The 26,434-nt window shown below is 42.8% G+C and overlaps 1 protein-coding gene and 1 long non-coding RNA gene across 2 annotated transcripts in view; one reads left to right on the forward strand and one right to left on the reverse strand.

Annotated features, from left to right (window-relative positions):
* The window catches only part of LOC144102004 (BTB/POZ domain-containing protein 2-like), a 37,322-nt gene extending 13,209 nt beyond the window's left edge, over positions 1–24,113 (forward strand). The window contains exon 5 of the mRNA XM_077635249.1: positions 23,359–24,113. Within this exon, the coding sequence (XP_077491375.1) occupies positions 23,359–23,944 (586 nt within the window). The 3' untranslated portion in view covers positions 23,945–24,113. The remainder of the gene's footprint in view (positions 1–23,358) is intronic.
* Positions 2,240–17,418, reverse strand: LOC144102006 (uncharacterized). The gene is made up of 7 exons (XR_013308144.1): positions 13,809–17,418; positions 13,331–13,401; positions 9,670–9,776; positions 9,360–9,540; positions 6,924–7,040; positions 6,526–6,681; positions 2,240–2,777 (listed from the first exon to the last, which is right to left on the reverse strand). It is a non-coding gene; the product is annotated as an uncharacterized LOC144102006 (long non-coding RNA).
* Positions 24,114–26,434: the final 2,321 nt, after the last annotated feature.

Below are 26,434 nucleotides of genomic sequence, written 5' to 3' on the forward strand. Positions count from 1 at the left end.
CTGATCACTCGATGCCAGTCTTGCATTTTATTTCCTGTTAATGTTCTTGCTATCGTGAAAAGCTTTCCCCTTTGGTCTTTATGGCTGTCTTAACTGTTCAATGCGATCGATGGAAACACTTTAAAAGCAAGATTTTGGTACATGTCAGAATAATGGACCATTACCTTCAATATTTCTATACAGGCATCTTACAATTTTCCTCCCTTCCAAGTTTTTGTCTACGAATGTTGGACATAATGAAAGCCGGTGTCACGGGCTGTACACTGTAAAAAAAAATGCTCCGCAGTACAGAGAAACCCGCTGGTAATGCGTTGCCGGAGGGTTTTCCGCAACATGAGGTACCGACTAAATGTCAGAAACAGAGACTCCGTATGACGACTGTCACATTCTTGGTAACGGAAAGTTACGCCATGCTATGCACGAGACCGAAATCGTTTTTTCACAACGAATGCTTATGTTTTGTTCTTATTGAAGTTTCCGCAATGTGTATGCATACGTCCTCCGTTCACTCGCAAGTCATTTCATCTAGAGCGGAAATTATCTGTATTGTAATTATGTACTTTCTGTAGTACATGAACATGCGTCTTCGTATAGCTTCTGCCCACAATGTTCACTGCAGATATAGCCGTCCAGGTGCCGAAGAAATAAGTATTATGTACAAGGCTTTCCTTTACGCATATTATGTAGTGCATACGTACAAAGAATGCAGCTTAGAATGAAAGAGTGGTAAGTGTTTGGGTGAGTACAAGTACAAACGTTTTATTTTCGTGGCAAACTACACACATTGTACATCTGCGCACATTGCTGTCGGATCCATCTGAGAAGCATAAAAAAAATCCTCATTCAGTGGTCACACAATACCAAATATAAATTTCACAAATACATTTCAACCATCCGCTATTCAACAATCGGCTTTCGTAGAAGCTTTCAAAAGCCATTCACCGAGAACCAACCCGTTATAATTTATTGCCCAAAATTCATTTCTCATAACAGTAAACAGTAAAAACCACAGGTCCAGAAAGAAGCAGACAAAATGCGCTTTCCCGGGCGGCACTGTGCGCATGAAAGTCTTTACAGTTGCTTATCATTTTGTGCAAATAGAAAGTAGCTCAGGATGGGGGCCAGATGCAATTGAATGCAGGTGCCTTTCTGTACATAGTACTAAATGCACAACTTAACAAGCAAGGAACATTGGTAACATCTGAAAAAGGTGGGAGACGCTTGCCGAATTTATCGTCCATCCAATTTGTTATAGGCAAGACAAGACGAAGCGAAAGTCCCGCACTCAGTTTATATCCAGTTCCCGGGCATGCCCGTTGCGGCAGATTATGACGCTTTTTATTACGACAAAAACTTGGAATACGGCCCCAGGAAGCACACTTCCCCAAAAACGCATGTTTTCACTCATAGCTTCCATTATCTCAGCATGTGCAAGAAAATGTACTAATATCTGATGTCAGTGAAAATGCAGTCACACGTACCGGAAGCAGCTGACTAAGGCATTCCAATATCTCTGCAGTGTGCCTCACAAGGAACGGATGCTCAAGTTTCAAAGAAGGGCTCTTGGCCGAAATTTAACCAAAGGCCGTTGCCATGTGAACCTTTTCAAAATGATGACCCAGAAAGACGAAGTGTCCTCATGTGTCTGATGCAAAAGAAGGATGAAGGCATGAGTCTTTCTGCTTTTTGAACAGCTGTGATAAGTTTTTTACTGGTACTGCTTGGTGCAGCTTCAGTCTCCTTCTTGACATTTTGTGAAATAATTATATATCTGCGAAAGATCTCGCTAGCAAACATTTTGGCACTAATGGAGAAGAAAAAAGACCCATGTCCTAGGCCTTTTTTTGTGACACTAAAGGAAGGCTTGCCTTTTAGAGTCATTGATTACGAAGAGGTCCATGTGGCAACAAACTTTGAGAGAATTCCTTCAAGGGCTCTTTGTTCTCATGAGGTGCCCTGTAGATATATTACAACACCTCAGTGAGCTGTTACCAGCCCTGTGAGTTCACTGTCACTTGACATCAAGGGTATGTACTTTTCCTTGCCACATGCAGCAATGATGTATATGTCAAGAGAAAGCATAAAAGATTTCTAAGTGCAATTTCAGATTGCTTGCGGAGGAAAGCACAAGAGTGGCCATGCTCAGCTGTTACCTTTGCTTCTTGCTCGAGTTCTACAGTGAGTACTACGTAATGACAGGTGTCTGCCTCAACTCATATTTAACACCCGTCCTGTGCGACCTCCATCTTGCACTACATGACAGGCAACTTTATAACACCCTTCATGCAAAGAGTGTCATCAGGGTCGGTGTGTTCTGTCAGTTTCCTGGTCCTGTGGTTTGTGCTGTGTTTTCTACTCTTAAATTATTTACTGCCTTCATTCTCCACTCCATGAAGCCTGAATGTGCTACACTGGGCTGCTCCACGCGTCGTGGAGCAGCCCAGTGGCCATTTTTTTTCATACGTCGGAGGCACTCAGCTCGAAAGCCATGCTTACTATATTCAGCAGACAAGGGTACATGTGAGACACATCATAACTAATTCTCACAGTGGCATCTGGTGCAAGAATATCTAAATACTACTCAATTTTTGCTTAAGTTTTCAGATACACTCTTAGATTAAAAACATAATTTGGCTACATTAGCAGAAGCACAGCACCAAGGTACTCACCAGTTACCTCAAGCACTGTACGCAAATTCTCGTGCCATCATGAATACAGCACACTGTCCACGTCTTCATAATGCCATGTCACTCCAGCACTTTGGTAGCAAAATTTTCCTTTAAAAAAAAGTAGTTTTGTTTATGTTAGACTGGTCATATTTAATTTTACTATATACTATGTACATCTCATTGTACTGCCCCAGACTAAAAAATACCAATGATCACGCTCTTTGAATTATGTCATATGTGATCACCAAATTATGTGATCACCATTATGTGATCACCAACATGTTCTTAGAAATTCTGATTGAAATAAATCTGACAAAATATTATATCAGAAAATGTGCACAAGGAAGAAGGACGCTAGCTAGATAACCTGGAAGAATGTTTTCAGTTGCATGCAGCCACCGGCACCATTGCACACAAAATGTACAATAAATTGGGTTTTACCTTTCCGAATAGAATTTAATGCTGCAAACATTTAAGTAAAAAAATTTCAACCTTCCATTCCACATAAAGGAAAGAAAATTCGTCTCGTTTTTTCACAAGCCTCTGCAAGTACACAATTCAGTGAATCTACTCTACAAGTACTTGAATCTATCAGCACGAGACAGGGACAAGAAAAGAAACAAAACAGGCACTGACTCGCAACTGAAGTTTATTGAAGTGAACAGAGAGTATACAGAAAAGCCACATGCCACAAACTGCACAATTACACATAAGCTACATCACAACATAAGTAAAAGATTGCCCTTAACATTCCTCTCATCTAGACAGTCCAACCCGCTGCATGTTAACGCTATGGGAAGCACACTCACACATTCGTCACCGAGTCATAAGATGTGTCTAGCCTCGATAATTTTCTGGTTAATCTGCTGTGAACGTAGTGCCAAAATGCGTGTTGCCGAAAGGAATGGCTAGCAGCCTTCACATCCCTTGTAATATGCAGATAAGTTACAACCCCTACCAATATCCAAATACCTCTCATGCTCCTGTAGTCTTACATTGATACACATTCCAGTTTCACCAACATAAACCCAACCACATGATAATGGTATGCAATGCATGCAATGGTTGCAAGGCACATATATGTTGCCACGTTTCACTTGACACATGCGCTTTTCCCTAACGAAATTCACAAAATTATTAACAATTTTACAGATTGTAGACAACTTATTAGGGGCCGAACACACCATTTTTACGTCATACCTTCTGGCCACAGTTTTCAAATTTTGCAACAATCTATGTATGTACAGTAACACAGTCAGTCTTTTGGCATCTCACTGGCTGGCCCCAGCCTGATCATGCCAGTCCCTGCGAAGGGGTTTCAGCTTTTAACATGCTAAAGGGAAGAATGGCACAGCATCAAGTAACGAGGAAAGCAGGACAGCACACCCACGCACAAGTGCCAACCCTGGAGCAGATACAAAATCCAAGAGCGCGTGCTTGACATTCAGCGTTGACAGTCAAGGAAACGAGGAAACACGGATTTGAACGCTAAAGATTGAACAAGCCCGATCCTTGGCTGCCAACGCTGAATGTCAAGTACACGCTCTTAGATTCTGCATCCGCTCCAAGGATGGCACTTGTGCTTGGGTGTGCTCTCCTGTTGTCCTCGTTACTTGATGCTGCGCCGTTCTTATCTTTAGCATGTCAGACCAACTTGCCCAATCTTATATGCTCAGCTTTAACAATTTATCGCACGCTTCTGCAGTAGCATGGTTGGGAAATCATGCTTTCATTAGCCTTAAAATCTTCTCTTGGAAACCAGTTGTCACGCTGTAAAAGCATGGGTTCACCAATACCGAGCCTAGACTTGACGACGCAATGCTATTTTTCACTAGCTTAGAATCGTTCGACCAACAGTCAAGTAGCTGCTTAACACTCCTGGGTGAATATCGCTAGCACACATGGCGTGTGCAGAACATCAAGGTAAGGTTCAGAAACCGCAGCTCTTTTTGTTGGGACATTTTCTCCAAGGTAAACTTAAGACAAAGGCCTTGCTCCTTAAACAAGTTCACAATATGTACAGGTCCCACACTATCACAACCTTTGTAAAAGACCAGAAAATCATAGACGTAGCGAAAGATTTCCCCCAGCCCATGCAATTTCTTGGCAATCATTCCTTCCACCCTGCTTAAGAGAATATTGCTTAGCACAGGGGCAACCTTCGAATCGATACATTTAGCAGACTTGAACATATGCCGCACTGCCATACTCCACAAACATGCTCTTCACTTCAAATAAAAGGAGGCAAGTGCCAAAAAAGACATGTTACACACCCGTTCCTAAACACGAGCTCATTGTTGTGCTCCGATATACACATTCATAAGCTTTTCACAAGATCTTCATACGGGATAGAATAAAATAGTTCTACATCGACACTAATCACAAGACAATCCGCTGGATTGTCATTCTTAAGATACTCAACCACCCTGCGAATTGAGTACAAGAAATGGATCTTCAAGATGCGAAGTAGACAGATGCTTTTGCAAATAACCAGAGATAATTTTGCATGAATCCTTTTCTGAAATTCACCTGAAGAGCATGTTATTGAATAGCATTTATTTGAAGAGCATGTTTGTAGAGTAGCGCAGTGCGGTATGTGTTCTAAAGTCTCGAATATGTAGTGGTTCAAAGGTTGACCTTGTGCTAAGCAATATTTTCTTGAGTAGGGTGGATAGAATAATTGTCCAGAATGTGCATGGGCCGGGGGAAAAATCTTTTGCTATGTCGATGATTTTCTGGTCTTTTATAAAGGTGGTGATAGTTCGGGACCTGTACATCTTCTCAAGTTGTTTAAGGAGCAAGGCATTTATCTCAGGTTTACCTTGGAGCAAATGTCCCAAGAAAAAGAGCTGTGGTTTCTGGACCTTACCTTGATGTTCAGCACACTTCATGTGTGCTGGCGAGTGTTAAGCTGCTACCTGGCTACATGTCGACCATTCCAAGCTAGTGAAAGATAGCATTGCACTTTCTAGCGCGGGCTCAGAATTGATGAAATTATGCTTTCACAGCATGACGACTAGTTTCCAAGAGCAGATTTTAAGGTTAACGAACGCAGGATTTCCAAACCTTGTTACTGCAAGAGCATTTGATAAATTGTTAAAGAAGCTGAGACAGTTTTGCGGTGACCGGCACAATCAGGCTGGGGCCAGCCAGCGAGATGCCAAAAGACCAGTTGTGTTACCGTATGTGCATAAATTGTCGCACAATTTGAGAAATGTGGCCAGAAGGTATGATGTAAAAGTGGCTTTCTCGGCCCCTAATACGTTGTCTAAAGCATGTAAAATTTTAAGAATAATTCTGTGTATGTGGCTCGAGAAAAGTACACGTGTAGAGTGAAATGTATATGTACCTTGTAAAATGAATGTGGTATCAAATATTATTATCTTGTAGTCTGGTTTACGTAGGTGCAACTGGAAGGTGTATGAATGTAAGACTACAGGAACACAAGAGGGTAGGGGCTTGGCTAGGTGGTTGGGGTAACTCTGCTGTACACTGCACGGGATGTGAAGTCTGCTACCCTTTCCTTTTGGCAACACGCATTTTGGAAGTAAATTCAGAGAGATTAAATGGGAGATTATCGAGGCTAGACACATCTTATGACTCCGTGAAGAATGTGCGTTTTGTCTATCGTGTTAACACACAATGAGTTGGACTACCTCGATCAGGGAAACGTTGAGGGTGATTTTTGACTCATGTTGCCCTGTATGCTTATCTGTAACTACATGGTTTATGGTATTGCTTGGCTTTTTATATATTCCCTGTTCACGCCAACAAACTTTAGTCGCAAGTCAGCACCTGACTTGTCTCCTTTCTCATCCCTGTCTTTCGCGCTGGTGGATTCACCGCAGTGGCTCACCTATGCAGAAATCCAAGGCATGACATTTTCCTCTTCACACTCGTGGTTCAGTGCATAATACGGCAAAGGCTTTTCAATTCCAAGGAAAGTTCATGGCTCCATTGAACACTGCCTCCTGCTTACAAGACACAGAGCAGCAATCATTGTAGATTCTACCTGTGACACAAAGAGCAAAGTTTTAGTTTGAGTGGACTAAACTAGGAAAGCAGCACAATATATCTATAGCCAAATAACTGAACTGAAAGAAATAGAGGGTAGTGTAATAGTGAACACACTGATATATTGCAAGTGAGATATATGCATAATATATTGCAATATCCAACACTGCTACCATTGCCTTAGCCAACTACTTCATAAATAACAATAAATGCAGTATCACAAAAATACTGATAACGTACTATTAGTGTTAATAGTAGCAGTGCAGGTTCCATGAACAAAAAAGGGCCCAGTGCTGACTGTCGTTCCCACAGCAGCCTTGTGACCAATGGCCGGTGTAAAGGAAAGAGGAGGAATGACTGAAAAGAGAAAGAGCCAGGGGGAAGGAAAATAGGTATAGAAGGGCTTAGGATATCATAGGCAAATAAGGTTGTTTAGACAGTGAGCACAAAATAAGCATTACCACACAAGTAAAGACATACAAGACCAAACATATATATCATTGTGCAGAGTGGCAAACTTGATGCCATTTAGCCCAAAATATGTTTTCAATAAAGTGATTATAATTATTAATAGAACAACTGACCGAGTGAAACCATAACAGGGATGAACAAGGAAGTTTTTAATATTCTGGCAGAAATTAAAAGAAGAAAATGGATCTGGCCAGGGCATACAATGCAGAGAATGAATCACCAATAGTATCTTAGGGCAACAGAATGAATTTGATGGATTTTAATGGCGGCATCTGTGGCCAAAGAGTGCCTTAGCACAAGTTAATTTTGTCTACTCAAGGTGAAATCAGAGACCCATTTCCCAAGCATTTCATTCCAGATAAGCTGAGCACCACGCCAGGAAACAGCTTGTGCATTGTATCGCAATAAAATGAATTTCACCCTAAGGAAAATATAGCAGGAGATAGCTGATTATAAGCTCACTTGATAAGATTAGGTGATTTCTGATAGTGTGGCATGTAGCTGGTGCAAGACACAGATAATTAAACTGGAAAAGGCCATTGTCCTGAGGTGAATGTAAACTATGCAATGAGGATAATGAAATTCGCTACACTAGAGCTGTTAAGAATCAGCTCAAGTTCCATGCTTCAATATGATGCAAGTTTGCTCAGTGAAAAAAATCATAAGTTCACCCAAGAATTGGTATCCTGGCGGTATCAGGCTGCAGGTGCAGATGAATTAATCCTGCCTCAGAGAAGAGCTACATAGAGCACAAAACATTTTAGGCCAGTCCTACACTGACAGCTGTTAATAACTATTTTAAAACTGTTTTTCATTGCACAAACAATAATACCGAGTTTGTGTTGGTCACGTGATTATGTTACTGAGCCTCTCCTAAAAAGTCTAGCCAGAGCTAAAATACAAGCTGTCTCAACTAAGTTTTTATATCAACAATGAGAACATAAACACATGCAGATTATTCATGTAGAAGTTTTATTCTTCATGACGTGCCCTACAAATTTTAAATTATACTGAAAAGTAATAGAGTGGAGTGCTTGTGCCAAAAATACTAAACCTCAACAACAAAGAGAACACAAGATAAAGGCAACAACATATTGCCCAAAATTTAAATGTTTGACAGAACAAATATGAAAAGAAAACCTCTCCACAACTGGAACAAAACAGCGTGATACCGAGCACACATTTGAAAATTGTTTCATCCAAATCCCCAGTCTGGTGCTCCAGCACTCTTCAGCCAGCATGTCATGAAATGTACCATAGTTCTGGTAGCTGTAAAGAGTACTATACAGCTGATCCGGTATTTTGATATGTGAACAGTAACCCTCAATGACCACCAGGCTGAATACTTTCAAGAGGCTGTTCTAGTAGCAAGACTGCAGTGAAACACTTAGCAAGTTATGCTGGCGTAATAATGCAAACCGTTAATCTGAGAGTTGGCTACCACGCAACTCTGTAGTAACTCCTAAATTGTTGCAATCGAATGAAAAAAAGGACTGCCTATTATATAAACAAAAATAAAGAGGCTGCAATGCAAGGCCACGACAGAAGTGCTGCAATACAGCAATAGCGATACAATATACACTTTAAGCAACACAATGAAACATGATCTTTTATCCTTAATTATCAGAATTTAAATATTTGTTTTCCTTGCTCTCTTGCAAAATTAAGTTTAGATCGTGAAAGTGCTCAAAAAGACAAGGATACAGAAAGAGATTTCCACACAGTGCGCTTACTTCCAGTGTCTTTTTGAGCACATCCACTATCTAAACATGGTAACCCAACTAGTCTAAACGCTGTCGTTATTCCAAAATTAAGCCTTTCACAAAGTGGGAGCCCCTTTCCCCATACAAGGTGCATCATAACTAATCCAACACTGTTTTCATGATATGTTTTCTCTGAGAATAAACACTGTTTGAAGATTTTGCAATAGTACTTGTCTTTTCGATTCTACGAATGTATCATGCAAGTGTTCAATGAAATGACCATCTGCCTATCTTGATCATTGCTCAAAATCAGGGTATAATGCACCATGAAGGGCAGGCTCTGCTTGATTTTTATGTTTTCCTAACAAAGCATGTACGTGCAACCCTTCTGCTGGCTTGTATGCAGCAGGTTTGTCTAGCTAGGCGAACTGTGGTTTTGCTATAAAGATGAAATGGTACTTTGGAAGTGAATGGTTTTCTAAAATGCATTTAACATACATACCGGGGCTTTAACAGCACCTGGTGTAAGCAACATCAGTGGGGGGACTGCAGGAGTGGCCTAGTGGTCCGAGCATCTGCCTCGCAAGCAGGAGGTGCGGAGTTCGATCCCCAGTGCCACCGGGTAACCAGCGGTGATACAATGGGTCGTTTCAATGACCAGTTTAAAACTTGAAATAACCATGCTGCAATATATACAAAAAATGATTTGTGTGCTCTCTCTTACATGACATAGTTAATCATATCATAGTGTTGGTAGTACACAAAATGCATGTGTGGAACATATACATGCACTGTTTTTGTTCACATCTTACCTGCTATGTGCTGTTATGGCATGTTATGTGCTGGGAAAGCAACAGATAGTGAGCAATGTTGTGTTGCAGCCTTTCTTCTGGTGGAATTTGAATCATGTGAGGTGCAGCTGAAAGAAATTGTTTCATACATAAGTATATTTCATGTAACACAACAAAAAGTGCACAGCCCCATCATGAGTTGTGGTTTAAACTAACAGCGTGCTTTTTACTACTCTATTTAACATATGATGCAAGTCAGTGATGCTGGAGGCACAAAACTAAATACTGTGAGGTAGCAAGAGCTTATATGGACATTCATGCCTTTAAGATATATTGTCATTATATATTTTCCTGAATTAACTAAAGTTATCCTTAGAAGCATTCAGAGGAAGATAATTTTGCTAAATGCCTTTAGCCAGAATAGGCCTTTTATGAACCAGTTGCAAATGAAAAGAATAACTTTAAGACCATGCTATGCATGCTCTAACTCCAAAGTAGTTGCATACAAGCAGTATACTATGCCCCTAGTTTTATGGTGTGCCTGTACTGCACAATTTTCATGCAAGGTAGTGGAAAGTATGTGCCATGAAACAGACCTCTGCTTGCTGAAACTGGCAAATAAGTACTGGGTTTTTAAGGCAGGAAAGAAGTTACATAGTTCCTTCTGCAGGTTTTGAACTTCAGGTTAGTTATTTGAAAAATATCAATCCCTGAACTGCAATGATTGAAGTGTTTAGCAAATAACATTTCCATTGTAACAGTGGAAACGCTCTTTTATTTGAGGAACGACTTTTCAAAAGCCTGCGTTTCATGGTGGCTGTCAAGTAGCCCTGATCAAGAGAAACCAGTCACGACACACAACCAAGCCCCCGTAGCACATTTTTAACTATACCCTCATGATATAGCTTTAAAGTAAGTGTTAAGCAATACAAATACAAATCCCTTGATTTCTTTCATGATTTATCACTGGTGTATACATACAAAGATAACCGTACAAGATGTGGAGTGCATGGTACAAAGAGAGTAGGCAGATGGTTTCTTGACACTCAAAAAGTGAACAAGGGAAGGAAAAATCTCAGGGTGCTTGCCGTTTCGACAAGACAACTTGTTTTCGTCTGGGGTCAACATATACAGAGGAAACTTAGAATCAAGTACAGGGTTGTTCACTCTTAATGCGAACACGCGAGCACATTGCTGTGCTCTTTGGGCCACTGTGTCTGACATTGCCACACATCGAAGTGTAACATGACACGAAGCACCACATCCAGGTGCATCTCCTCTTGCGCCATTTTGCAGCGATGAGTGGCTGCGCCTCACACAGTGGACCTCTAAAGAGTGCGGCCATGCGCTCACATGTTTGCACTAAATGTGGCCAGCTCTGTACATTCCGGAATTGGCATAATTATTGGAAAAGGCCTTGCACATGGTCAGAGGTTTCCCAACCCATAATTTCCCCCTCCTTTCCTGCTTTCTTTAATTTATCGTTATACTTTAACCTTACGCCCTGCACCTCCTGACATCACTTCTCGGAACCTTGGCTGCCATACTCCCCCCCTCCCCCTTCTTTTTGCCTTTTCTCCGAACCTGCCCTCATTTTCTCTTTTTCCTTCAAATTATTTTGCCCCCCCCCCCCCTGGTAATTTATTCTGCCATGCTGCTTAATTCCTTTATCCTAGTTTTTCAGGAAAAGGCAGCCAGCCATACCAAGCCACCTGTTGCGGCTGGACATAAAGCCATTCAAGCCCACTATCCACACTCCATACCCCGAGATTCGTTTCTACTGAATTGGGCTTTTTTGTTTTCACAGTTTTGCAGGTCAACCGGTTAATCTTCTTTAGCAGCTATCATGCCTGGTCAAGGTTCACGCTCCCCATCGTAACGCCCTTCCCATATCGCACCCTCGTCCCACACAACAGGCCTTTCACCTCAAAGTGAAAACCTTATTTAAACCCCACCAATGATGAACACTTTGCCAGACAAAGACAAGTCCTCTTGTCGAAACGTCGGCAAGCACCCTGAGGCTTTTCCCTTCCTTATTCAGTTTGTGAGATACCAGGGACAGGTGTTCAAGCAGCCATACCACACTAATACCCCTGTCACACAGGCACCGCAAAGGCCTTTGAGAATCATATCCAAAGGCGTAAGGAGTGCAGCTACCCGGTACAAATGTTGCGCCTTTGTCGCTAAGGGCCTTGGAAGCGAAGGCGCTCAACCGAGACCTTCGGAGCCCGAAGACGCGGCAATCGAGAAGCTGTGATCGCAGTACCATCCAAAGTCAAAAAGTAAAAGCAATAAAAAAAATAGATAAGCTAATAATGTTTGAAAACATTTTTTTCAAATACGAAATGTGTGTCTGGCTTTGGTTTTTGTACGGGTGTTTATGTTTTATGTTCAAATTTCAAGACAGTGAAAGTGTTGCGGCAACACCGAGCGCCCATGGTGGCCAAGGCAATACACGTACAAAACCTGCTCCTGCTGATGACAGTAGCTGTTGCAGTACTTTTAAGGAAGCAATCAGAATAAAAAAATTGTCAAAGCTCAACGAATGAGCAGATTACACCACTTTAATTTCAGAACACTCACTTCAGCCACCTTGAGTATAGCAGCGGGTGCTAAGCCTGAACGACTTTCACCTTTGGGCTGCACCGTGTAGCTGCATCGCTGCTCCTTTAAGCTTTCGGTCCTTTGGTGAAAATTGGTGCATTTGCTGGAAAGGCCTTCGAGGAATGCCATGTGACAGGGGTATAAAGCACATTTTTTACTGACACGAAAGACCCAGTGCCTTTAGTTCTGACAACATTCTGAATCATGCTTTGGTGGCTTAGCATATCAAAATACTGGACATGACAAAATCAGCTAATTAGTGAGGGCTATTATTTGCTATAGGTAAAATTATAACATTCTCCTAAAATAATGAAGAAACCACCAGCACTGACATCAATGTACAATTTGGCTGTAACATACTGACATGACAATATAGTTACACGTAAATTCCCTTCTCGCACTTCAAAACTGCATGCATTATTTCTAGAAAGTGCGAGAACAGAAGCTCATACATAGTGCCAAAGAAAAGAGTGCATAATAGTACCACTTATGAGGTGTTTATCGGCAACTGCAATGAGCAAGGCTATGTTAATGGCAATCCAGAGTTATTATGTGTCTTACGAGCGCATGCACTTGGGAGGTGATAGCAGCTGTGGACGCAGCTGTCCATCGCAGTTTTGAGTCTGTCGAGATAACACATGGGGTAAGGTATTCCCTGTCTTGCTGCCGAACGCAAAACCGTCAGCGAGTGGAGTTGCCTTGCTATTCACTGTCAATATCTACTGCTCAAAGTAAAGGAAACTAGGGCATAAAACATACAGCATTTCATATTATGCTTTGGCCAAATGCAGTGAGAATGAAACAGACTAGAGACTTGTCTTATGACGTTTGCACTCTTTACTTTGCACCAGAGGAAAATAAATTTATGTACAGTTGACCTACTGCTTGCAACAGTCCTAGAAGAAATGAATCCAGGTCTCAGAAATTCTACCGAGAGACTACTGATGCTGCATGTGCATTTCTCTGAACTGTTCTGAAATATGCAGAAGTTACCAATATTTTTACTACCTGATTACATACTGTAATCTTTGCAAGGAATATGAGGTTAACGGACTGGCAAAAATGTCAGGAATGGTACCTTTGGTACTGGGCACTTGGACAAACAAATGACCCACTGGGCGTCCCCAGGAGCTCTGCTACCAGGCACCCCTAGCAACAGTAGTCAATTTTCCAGATCCAAAGGAGCCATGCGAATGATTGCCAAAAAGTCAAGTTTAAGGACAGCAGATGCATGAACACAAAACAGTTTTCCAACTTTGTTTCAGTGTGATAAATGGTTTCAAATCTCTAGACTATATCTGGTAGTACACAAATTATCAGAACACCATCTCCCGCTCAGAATCATATCAAAACACATTCGACACGCAATACCAACATGGACAGCTCGTGCTTAATTGAATCCAAAAGTTTACGCTGATCGACCAATATTACTCTAAATAGAGACAGAAAGCGCATGCACGTTGTACTGATGTTATCGTGAACCTAACATGCGACGAGACGCAGGGTTACAATACAAACAAAAAACCGCTTTCAAAATTTGAGAACAAAAGGCTCACCTTCTCACAAGTTCGCCAAACCAGAGACGTTGCCGAGTGGCTGCCGCCAATGTCACTCGCAATGCACAGAAACAATAAAAATGCAGTGCCGCTGACTTTCCTTGAGCAATTCCAGTCGATTGAACTTCCAACTGTTCGCACCGACTACCTCTGCAAGCATGTCTAAAAGTTAGCGGCGCAGCCACGCCATTTGCAATTTACGGAGCTACTTGGGAAATTCATAGCGCCATTCGCGTATTCGCGGTCAAGCTCACGTCGCTGATGTCGCAAAGGCGCACAACGGCAAAAACATATAAGATGTATTTAATTTTACGGTAGCTTTTTTAGCTGACAACCTGAATCGTTTGATATATTGTTTTTTCTTTTCGTTGCATGAACGTTATTACCACCAGCGGCAGCGCAGCTTTGCCATGGCTAGCCATGGCGAAGTCGAAGCGCTAGCCGAGCCCGCAGTCGGAAACATGTGTGCAGTTAGCGCAGTGTGGAGTTGAATGAACAGGTGCTATGGAATGGGTTTTTGTTCTTCCGTGTTCGCTGCGTGCGTCCTGCATGTTGTGTGTCTTTAGTATGTGTGTGTGTATGTGTGTGGCCGGAACGCTGCATTGGAGTGTACATACAACAGCTTGCTGTCCCGTGTGGCATCGGTGCGTAGTAAAACGATCATGCTGAATGTGCTTTACAATGCCAGTGGCCCTGCACGAAAGAGGAGACTTGAAGCCGACGGAAAAGCTGCTCTCCCTCGTGGGACTGCAAGAATCTGGCGAGTAACAGTCGTCGCGCGTTTCGGTGGATGATTCCGTTTACCACGCCAAAAAATTCAGCACTGGCCAACAGCAATGATGAAACGCTGCTGCATCATCACCTGTGTGATGTTTGTGACAAGCTTGTTGGATGTGAACATGGCCATGAACGGTATTCGCCGAGCAGTGGCCCTCAGGGCGTGGCACCAGTGGATACCTGAAGACGATTACTGTTTGCCCACGCCCTGGCGCCTCGCATTCAACCGAATGCTTTGGCGTTAATTATTTATATCTGAATTTCACACATAGTTGGACTCGCAAATATTACAGCGTACAAACGTACCGTCGGAAGAGCACCCTTTTTCATTTTTTTTATGGAGGGGGTGGGGGAATTACCGTCTGCTCAAATTTAATGTCACTAATATTTTGAGCTTATTTTCTAAACAGGTGCCGTGGTGGCACTGTAAGCAATGCATTTACTGGGCAGAAGTTTATTTTATGTTGTGTTGGCACAAGGTTAATGATTGTCATTGTACTGTGGTGCCATGTTCAAACAAAACACATAATTGTACACTCTCTTTGAAGAATGTCTAATGAGGTAATAAATTACTGAGCAGCGAGTATGCACTGTGGTAAATGTGACGAACATTACTGAATTACTTCACACTTGTCATGTTCTGTTGTCGTTAGTGATTACGTATGCCTTGGTGTCTGCTGCTTTCCAGTGTAGGGGTCGAGAGGCATGTCGAGCTCCACTTAGCAGCTTTTTTTCCTTCCACTCTCTACTGGCCAACGTGGTAAAATAAACTCAACATAATGCGTGATTGCTCAGACCTAGATTAGACTACCATTTCACTTATTTACTCTCAAGGCCAATTGGCATCAAAGAGAGGAGAGCGACTAACATAAATACATGTGTAGGCAGATTAATTGAAATGATTATACACAGCAGACTTGAAGGCATTGGATGCAGTGGTGGACATGACAAAGGCAGAGAAGATGTGACAGCTGGAAACGTAGAAAAGTGGAGATCTGCGTGAGTTTGTAAGCGACTTAAGGTGAATGCTAGCAAAAAATTAAGAAGGCGCAGAAGACTGAGGCCAGAGTTAAAACTGTAGTTTAACAGAGGAAAGCACCTCCCAGCAAGCCAAAATGTGCACATGCAAGCAGTTATGTGAACACAGAACATAGAAAATGAAACTCTTTTTTGGACAGAAGGAAAGCTAAGGCACATTGCTTATTGTGATGTTGCTTAAAAAGTTGACGTCTAGTTGTTGCCCTTCATATCTGGTCCTTCCACACCCAGCAACTTAAATGCCATCAAAAAGGAGCATCTCCAATCACTCTAATTACATGGGAGGTACACATCGCCAGATGTCAGAGGCTTGGCATCTCATCTTGCAGACTAGCTAGTTTGGGAGATTTAAACTTTACCGCATGTAAGAGGCATGCGGTAGCCTTGAAGGGGAGTATTTCATAAGTGTTACAGCATATTGTACAGTGTTGGCATGCTTCATTATTTACATCACAGTAATATGCTAGCACAAGCTGGAAAGTTTGTAAGTGAACAGAAAAAAACAATGTTCATGCCATATCTTAGCCACATTCTTAGTATTGTATAAAAAGTGCAAATAAGGAATTCCTCATTTTTTTGTCAGCTTTTTCTTTCTGTGCATTGATTTTTTGCAAGTTAGCAAGGTTCTACAGTCTTGTGTGCCTATCGGCTGGCCCCTTGTTTGTCAAAGGTACCGAGTACACAATGGGTCGTGTCAGTGCAAGCTAAGTAAACGATGGATAGAAAATTCGTGCTTTCAGAGCATTTCCAGAAATAACTGCTATTATTTCCTACTCAGGATGGGGGAACAGCATCGATGGTGCACATCCTCCTTGTCACTGCAGCAATTATGGCTGCTCGCTGCTTTTTGGTGGCGTTTCATTTATCTGCAGGAAGAGCAGGCATGAATGGGTGGCAATAGTTACCTACTAAATTAAACATTGCATTGAACAATATGTTGTTGTGTCGGTGCTTTTGTTATCCATGAAGGAGTTGGTGTTTTTGATTAATGGTTGTGTAGCAAAGATGTAACTGCTACATTGCACTGCATTCACAGATTTGTTTGCCCATGCTTTTGGTTTACTCAGTTGTTTATTTCCTTACCAAATGGCAGATGGAAATTCGGCTTTCAACTTGTGCACTTTCATCATGTTTGCAATGTACTTTCAGCTGGTGTTCAGTTTCACTTTGGAGAAGTTGTCCAACCATTGTCTGTGTCTAAATGTTTTCTAACAGTTGACCTCATTACGCAGCATTTCTCACAGAAAGCAAATGTAGCAAAAAATATTTTCATCAAGTCAGCTTTTAACATTATAGCAAATTAAGGCCTTTGTTATTGAACGTTGCTCACAATTTGTACCAATCACTCAACCTTGAAGCAATGTAATGCGTTATCACCCTTCCTCGGCTCTTCATTGTGTTAATCACATTAGACATGCTGACGGTCGTTCGCCATGCTAGTTTGCGGACATTGTTGGCTAAGAGTAAACCAGACAAATAAAAAATCGGACATCATGTGATGCCTATAGTCTGCGGGCCAGCAGTTCATCGTGTAAAAGTGACGTCACATCATAAGCATCTTCTGTTTTTGCTGCCTTTAAGCAAGTTATTAGTGCAGTTGGTGCAACACATAGTCGATGGGGTCAACCTTCCTGTCGTGTTAAGTTTTGATTCCTTAAATTGAATGTTTAGTATTTTTCCCTGCAACGACTACAGAGGAACACGGACATTTCCTTCAATACTGGACTGAATATACGGTCATTCCCTACGTTTCATTGAAAGCAGAAGTGGTTCTGTATTTAAAACGTACATAGTCTACGTTATAGGTACAGAATTTTTTTACAGTGTAGACAGTCACTGTAGATCCTTATTGGACAGATCAAGATGAATGATTCAGTCTGTTAATAAGTACGGTTCCACCACTATGCAGCCTCGTTCATTATCATGGAACCCCTGAACGCCTTTCGGGTCATTCCAACCCAAACGCCCGAGACTATGCAGTTAACCATCTCCGATTTGAAAAAAAATGCCATGAAAATAATTCATGGAAACTTATCGCAACGTTCTTAATGTAAGCCTAAAATCTTTTTGCAGAAAAATATTTATTTGTGAGTGGCGCTCAGTTTTAACGTTTCGAAAAGGCATGAAATCAGTCAGTGCTCAATAATCGATAAAAATTCAAATATTTAGAAAACACTCTGCAATATTTTAATGACGTTTGCACAGATTGTGGCTCACGATATTATTCTAATCGTGGATTCTTGGACGGTACAAAATATTTTTAGAATTTTAATAAAGTTTAAAAATTATTCTTGATGCAACGCATTTTATTTAGTGTGATATTTGACTATAGCAATAAATATGTTGCAATTAAAAAATAAAAAATAAAGTTCCTCACGAAAATTAAGAAATCGGCTGCTTGCTATCAAAAAAAAAATGTTATAGGTGGTGAAACTGAATACGGCGAAGTGAAACAATACAGAAGTTGCAGAAAAGTGCGTTTTCAATCATAAACACTAGTTAAATTCACCCCAAGGTGCTTCAAGTAAATAAACAAACAATGGAAGATTTAGTAGATCAGCTAATTGCATTTGGTTCCTGTAGTTTCATTCGAGGCAATTGTTTAAAGCAAGAAACAAATTTGTTAAGTTGAGCTCTTGCGCGGCAAGTTGTCTCGCCTCGTCGCACCTGTACATCGCAGAGCACAAACCGTCGACACTGCGGCCAGACGAAATGTGCTTTTCCCGTTCCTAAGAGAAGTTTCCACTGCAGGCAGGCATCAGGACGTTGTGCAGTAGAGCAGATATTCGTTGGAAAATATTTCCTTAGTGCTGCCGGGGTGACACATGCACCAGTGAGGTCCTGTGTGCGGTTCCGCCGGTGCGGTATAATAATAATAATTGGTTTTTGAGGAAAGGAAATGGCGCAGTGTCAGTCTCATATATCCTTGGGCGCCTGAACCGCGCCATAAGGGAAGGGATAAAGGAGGGAGTGAAAGAAGAAAGGAAGAAAGAGGTGCCGTAGTGGAGGGCTCCGGAATAATCCGGAATGCTCGGTCATGGAAGAACGAGGCACCTCCGCGCGATCGGGCCGCGCTCACCGCCAACGTGTCTCACGTCACCCGAAGCCCTGACGCGGATTTTGCGCGTCCCGCGCCCTCCGAGGCCGCACGCCTTCTGCGGTCTTATTCGGACGTAGATAATTAGGACCGGTGTTACGGCTGCCGTGCCAGCTGGTTGTTCCTTCCTTTTGGTCCATGTGAGACAGCTCATTGAATATGTTTTCTGCTCTTGGCTGCCTGGCGCCATAGCGGGTCCGTTCGAACTTCGCAAGTGCAAACGATCTCGCCTATCGCATACCCCCCGCTGAATGTCTCGCGATGTCTGCCTTAGCTACAACCTTAAACATGCGCCATTGAGACCGATTATGAACTGTAATAGTCATCTCTCCACGAATGTGTCTTACCAGGTACCGTGCTCTGCGGTGAAGCGTTAAGAGACGACAAAACCTGCGGCGCCATGAGCTCAGATTCAAAAATTTTTTCTCGCTTTCAACATAAATCACCAAGATTAAAAGTTCAGGAATGGAAGGCAAGAAACTTTTCCACTAAACCCGCCATCGTTTGTATTTTCACTTAGAGCATTTCAAGGTTAAATAAACAGGTGTTTATGGTTCAAAAGGACTTTTCTGCAACTTCGGTACCCGCCGTGGTGGCTCAGTGCTTATGGCGCTCGGCTAGTGATCCGGAGTTCCCGGGTTTGAACCCGACCGCGGCGGCTGCGTTTCGATGGAAGCGAAACGCTAATTCGCCTTTGTGCTGTGCGATGTCAGTGCACGTTAAAGATCCCCAGGTGGCCGAAATTATTCCGGAGCCTTCCAATACGGCATCTCTTTCTTTTTTCTCTTCCTCCTTTATCCCTTTCCTTACGGCGCGGTTCAGGTGTACGCCGATATGTGAGACAGTTACTGCGCCATTTCCCGCAAAACCATTTTTTTTTCAATTTTCGGTATTTTCTTTCGCTATGACGTATTCAGTTTCATCAGTTGGAACATTTTTTATAGGTAGACATCTGGGGAAGCAAGATGAACTTTACTTAATTTCGGATAGGGACATGCTGTTTTGTGACTGTAAAATAGTATAATGTTTCCATTTTATTGAAATTGAGAAAAAATATTGATCACACCTTTCAAACTGCATGACCTGTATCGTATCGAAATCCACAACCTATGGAAATGTCAGGAAATGGTTTGTGAAGTGTATCTATAAAATAGAATTTTTTTTTGGTGGTTTCACTTCTTTTCGAAAGTTGCAAATTGAGCTCACCTGAGGAATAAAATTTTTCAGCAGAACTATGTTATGCTTAGATTGCGCAAGTTGCGATAAATTTCTATGAACGTTTTTGAACAAATCGCGGATGTTCGAGCGCAACGTCTGCGGCATCTCTTTGCAGAATACAATATTATTGCCTTTGTCCACCACTATAAAAAATGCATGCTGCATGTTTTCTATTTTTCCAGCATGACAGTCAAAGTTTCCTTCGTTCCATGGCAATGCTGCAGCCTATAGCTGCACATTCTTTAACTCGCATTTTTGAACCCTGGTTCATTCCATACTTTCGCAGCCAGCACATAATGCAATACTTGAAACACAATTTACTGGTCTTTCGACTTTAAATTGCCAAACAGTTACAATTGCACTTTTCAGAATTGTAAAATGCGAAGTATAGATTGTCGCGAGAAATCTTCAGGCATGTCACTGTTCCCTGGTACCTTTTTCTACACAGTTTTGTAATTATTTTTTTACACAACTCTGCAACCAACGCTTGCTGCTGCCTTGGAAACAGCTCCAGGGCCGAGTCAAATTGCTGGCTGAAACTTCAGACCTGTAGACCGGCCTGTTCTCTGGTAAATAAAGAACTGAATGACCCTTTCATGGCGGCACATGTCCACTTCATCGCATCGCATACTGTTAGGTTTTTCGAAAAAAATGGCGGATAGTGAGCACTTGAAAAGCACTTCACAATCAGAGAGATGCACCTGAATTTATATTTAACTGTTGCCTTGCATTATTTATCCAGCGGTTCAGCCTTCTTTTTTGTCGCGCAAGCTTAGAGTAGGTAATCTTCTGAGGACTCCTGAGGCAGGAAAGAACAACCGCACATTTAACGAGCATTAGCAGATGGCATCAGTTGGATCATAAAATTACAAGCACTCAACCCCAATCTTCATTCGCGTCATAGGTGGAATGTTTCGGAAATGTGTATAATGATGTAGCAGCCATGCCTGCTAGGTTGATAAGAAAACTGCGATTTCTACAACTTTGCCATATATTCGATGTTTACAACGTTGGCCACTTGGGGATGTAATTGGCTATCACGTTTTTCTATTTACCGTTTTTCTACGACAAACAAGTCTCTTGCAGAACTGTAATCCGAAAGCATGTTTGCTGCCCGCGGAGAATGTGTAGAATTGTTTACTGTTTGGAGTGTAATAAGTGTCCCTTCTGTGGTCTTGCAATAAGGCCTGCAGTAACTTTAAATAAAAAATAAATTACAAGACAGACATGAAGCTAAATAAACTCTGACATAGCTGTATTTCATAAAGCGATATATTCCTAAAACTAAATTCCTCTTTCCCAACGTTAAGGAGCTGTAGCGTTATCAATTCGCAATATGCGTGGAGGGTTTCCTATCCGCCGCGGTGGTTCAGTGGCTCGGGCGCTTGGCTACTGAGTAGGAGTGTTCAGGTTCGAACCTGTCCGTGGCGGCTGCGTTTCGATGGAGCTGAAACGCAAAAGGCGCTCGTGTACTGTGCGATATCAATGCACGTTAAAGATCCCCAGGTGGTCGAAATTGTTCCGGAGCTCTCCACTATGGCACCTCTTTCTTTCCTCTTTCACTTCCTCATGTATCCCTTACGGCCGCGGTTCGGTTGTCCGCCCGATATAGGAGAGGAAGGTGCTGCACCATTTTCTTTCCTAAAAACCAATTACAATTTTCAAAGAGCATTTTCTTCCTATTTGAAACGTTATTACCAGCGCTGCTTCGTTGAATGGTGCGCGCTTGACGGAGGAGGAACGGCCCAGTGGTTTGCGGATATGTTCTCTTATTTTATATCACGCATAATGCGTGAGAGTTAACATAGCCTACAATTCTGGACAAAAGCATTTTTAAACAAGAAAGAGTTGATGCATGCAGTTTTTTAATGTATTGTAAGATTTACTATAGAAATCAATGAATTGACAGGTCTCCCGTGAGGAGGCTTGCATTTCTATGTTATTAACGTCCTTGCTATCGTCGAAAACGTTCCCCATTGGTTTTCTAAGGCAGTCTTAACTGCTGAATGCTGGCGATGGAAACACTTTAAATGAAGAGTAGCTTACATTATTGCAATATTCAAAATTTTTATCAAGGAACGTTGGACTTGTAGTGGTGTTGTTCTTTATGATGATGATGGATTTTTATGGTGCAAGGGCATCTGAGACCAAAGAGCGGAATGGCACAAGGTTTTTCAGACTACTCAAGATTTCCCAAGCACTTCATCCTAAAGAAGCGGAGCACCAGGCAGGGGCAATCTTGTACCCATTGTATCATCGGTGGCTACGAGGCAGCACTGGATATCGAAACCCCGCACCTCCCATATGCGAAGCAGATGCTTATTCACTTGGCCGCCGTGGCGGTAACTGTTTGTTTTTTAAATGATTACAGACACCTAATTTTTGTGTGCACATTTTCTTCTTTTTATTGATCCGTACGGCCTGATTACACACTCACTGCCACGCGGTATTCGCCTATGACTGCTAAATAAATACTTTATTATCTATTTTTTCTCATGCTATTTCGGTTTCAACTGCCGACCTGTACCTGTGACGGGACTGACGTCCAAGTTGGGTTTGGTCACGTAAGGCGTGGAAAAACTGCGGCATAAACGCCGCTTCTTCTGTTTAATGCATTGCAACGCTAAATCTGGCCTGCTTCGCCAAATGGAATAACAAAAAATGAAGAAGCAGCGACTCTATTGGATTGTTTGCATGCGTCAGGTGACCTAAACGCGACTTTGACTTCACAGATTGGTTGAAACCTAAACAGTATGAAACAGGCAGACAGGAAAACTATTGCAACGAAGAAATTCGAGGCATGCAAGACCCTGGGTCCCCGCACGACCGCGCTGCAGTCGAGTGTTCATGTTCCTAAGTGCCATAACAATGGCGGCACTGCCGGTGCCGATGGTCTGCCCGGCCGAGTCCTCCGAGCGCAGCAGGGTCTCTCAGCCCTTCCAAGACTTGAGGCACTCTAGGCCCCACGGATAAGGGGCAGCGGGGCAGAGGGAAAGGATGTGGAAGGAAGTTGTGAAGGGTTCAGGGTACAGGGTGGAGGCATGAAGAAACATTGATTACACATTATTAAACGGTTCTAGGAGGAAGAGGAGGAGGGACTTCAGTGGAACAGGAGAGGTCTGCCTGTTTGTCGGCCTAGCATACCGCGTGGTGATGCCTGTATACTAATATCTTACTCATCACTACAAAAAAAGAAAGCATGCCCCGTAAACTAGGTGTCCGTACTCCTTAACGTGCTTGTGTTCACCGATCTGGCACCTCGTCGTTAATTAGTGCTGGAAAATGGCGTCCTATGGAATTCTTTCCATTCCAGGGGCACAAAGTTTCCTCTCTCGCTCGGTGTTACCGTTTGAAGGGAATATTGAAAGATGAACCGTTTATATATGCATAATTTACAGGTCGTCTTCCTTTCTCTTCTAGATACATCTACTCCGGGAAACTTCAGGTCGAAAATGTCATGGAAGCATCCTACACTCGAACAGCTGCAATCAAGTACAAATTGCTTGACCTTTCTGCTAAATGCAGTCGCTACATGGCCGCCAACGTACGACCTGACGACGTGTGCCCTCTTCTAGACAACTTTCTTACAACGGGTGAACAAGGGGCGGACATGGCAGCCAGGTGGCTGCTGCGTACTCAAGGCCTGGCCGTACTGAATTCAAGCAACTTTCGTACGTGCAGAGAGTGCACCGTGAAGTACGCACTGGATCATGTTGTGGGCGTTCGCGAGGCGTCTGTTATCGCGGCTGTGTACGAGTGGGCTCAGCAGCAGTGTCTTTCGCAGAACCAAGATGAGGGGCGAGTTGTCAGCGTGCGAGATGTGATGCGGCCTCTTTTCTCAAAGCTTCGGTTCCTTGCTCTGACGGCCAAACAGTTTGTGCAGGGTCCTAGAATGTGGGGCATCTTAGATGAGAAGGAAGCTCTTGCTTTGCTGAGAAATATTATAGAGAATGACTCTGTGGTTATGCCTTCTGGTTTCTGCAAGATCCGGGACCAACGCTCGTAGGGTTTCGCTAACTAAAAGCTCTCCACAGTAACTCTTCACTGCACTGAATTTTAAAATAATCGTTCTAGTTCACTCAGTGTATAAGGGAGCATTATTCCTTAGGGTGCGAAAAAGAGCGGATACTTTGAAATGCTTCCTCACTTCTCATTGTACTCTCATTGTACGTTGTACTGGGTCATTTTACTGTATACTACGTCGAAGGTGCAACAGGTTAGTTCGTCACGAAAAACGACGTCTTTCAACTCAGTTCTGTATGCTGATTTAAGAACTTCTGTTATTTTTATTCAGTACAATACCGATTAAATATATGTTACACTGCTTTAACCTATATCTGTTTCTGCGTTCTTTATTACGCAACTTATTGCGACTATGATGTTTCTAGAAATCATGCAAGAAAGGTCTTCTGTTGTGAGTGAGTCACAAATAAAGGCATACACTTACCGTTCATGCTAATTTCGCAGTGACAGCACACTCGGGCCAAAGGCGCCAAACAGATAAGCTGCACTATCCTGAAAAAATTGGGAACATTGCATCAAGGGCCAGGGCCGCAGTCAAGTTGTAGGCAGCAACTTTTAGCTCTGGAGACAGTCCAGTTTTCTGGTGAATAAAGAATTGAATTGAAAGTGGCCCCTAACTGGCTTCTTGCAGATTGGGTGGCACCGTGCGCCGGCATTCCAAGCAGACACAAACTTGGCTTTTGCCGCTGTTTTAAAATATTTAGGTTCGTTGAAGCCGTTTGTAACGAACATGACTGCCGCGCGGCATTAATTCCTTATGCCCCCAAGTTTGCACCGAATGGATTTATGAAAATGATGTCTCAAGGCGGTGTTCCATGGTGTAATTTTTGGGGCATATGCACAGCCATATGCCGTTCGGTGAATATTGGCGCGCGTTTTCTAGCCGCTGGCCCTTTCCTCTCTCCTTTCGAAACATGAGCAGCTGGCGCCTCTAGGTCGAGACCTTTTGGAGTCCACAGGCTTGCATGTCCTTAGAATTTACCCTTCTTCGGCGTAATTTTGAATGACCAGTGGATCAAAACTAGCGTGATTCAAATGTGGGGATGTTGCGGTTAATTATGACGCAAATGTCCTTTGGTGGTATAATTCTCGCGCGCAGATATAGAAATTTCCGCACATCGTATCTGCCGGAATATTGTCTTTGCTGAGTGCTGACGATCGACAGCTTGTGAAAAGAGCCCGCGCCTACGCAGCGACGCGTAGACAGCGTAGCACGCATTACACTCAGTTTATCGATCGTGTAAATATCAGTTAATGCTCTTGCAAATTTGTTTTGTGAGAGTCTTACAGGTGGCATGGCCGACGGCGAAAACGGCTCTGAAGCGCGATCCGCCCTTCCACTTTAGACCGATAGCCATGTATTTGACAGGCGGCGCGGTAAGGATTCCTAGAGTTGTGGTTAGGGCTTGTTGTTCTCGTTGGAAGGTTTTTTCATCTATGTAGTGCTCCTTCTTAGTAGCCCATCCAAAAATATGCCACTTGTGGTGGCCACAGAGACCATAGCGCGCCGCCGCTATGGTTCTATGGACGCCATAAACCGTGCTACGCCATGCTAGTCTTACTAAAGGGCTATGATCCTATGGACGCCATAAACCGTGCTACGCCATGCTAGTCTTACTAAAGGGCTATGATCTTATGGACGCCATAAACCGCGCTACGCCGCGCTAGTCTGTCTAGAGAACTGGCACCCCTGATTCTCACTTCATCCGAAGAACTCCGGAATGGTAAACTTCTCCTGTGTTCTACAAAGTCACCAGCATGGATATCGCGATGGGAATGGCGAAAAGGTACGTCCGCGTTTGCTCTGTCCCGTATACTAAACACCAAGTGCAAGATTTCTGGTATCGGGCTTCTTTCCGGATCGCGATTTCGACTGTTTGCGTTTTTTTTCTGATCGACTGCAACTTAGAGGCTGGAGTTATATGCATTCTGAAAACGACACGGAGTGCAACAATCACGGAAGAAATTGCTCGTCTACTGCGCCTGCTTCGCGCAGACACCGACTGCAGATTGCCTAAGCAGAAGATAACCGGACTTGGAAGGAGCGTTATCTATTAGGTAGAAATGATTTGGTGGCTACTGATCAAGGATTATTGCCGCTTAGAACGCTAACATTAACTTAATTCCTAAGAAAGCAGAAGTCAGGCACTTCAGAAATTACAGACCGATCAGCTTACTGTCCGATGCCTACACGGTATTTACTAAGGCAATCGGAAATAGAATCGGGACAACCTTATTAGACTTCAAACAAATGACCAGGCAGGGTTTCGTAAAGGATACTGGACAATAGGCAATATTAACACTATCAATCAGGTGGCAGATAAACGCGCAGATATAGCCAGCCCCGATATATTTTCACGAAGTGGTGACTGCTATCCGGAGAAGACTTGTTGCTATGCCACGCTTGTTTCTACGCCATCACCCTGTGATTCAGTGCATTGTGGGCGCAAGTCAGCCCAAATAAATAGTTTTG

This window comes from Amblyomma americanum, chromosome 8 (genome assembly GCF_052857255.1).
Source record: "Amblyomma americanum isolate KBUSLIRL-KWMA chromosome 8, ASM5285725v1, whole genome shotgun sequence".
Taxonomy (NCBI): domain Eukaryota; kingdom Metazoa; phylum Arthropoda; class Arachnida; order Ixodida; family Ixodidae; genus Amblyomma; species Amblyomma americanum.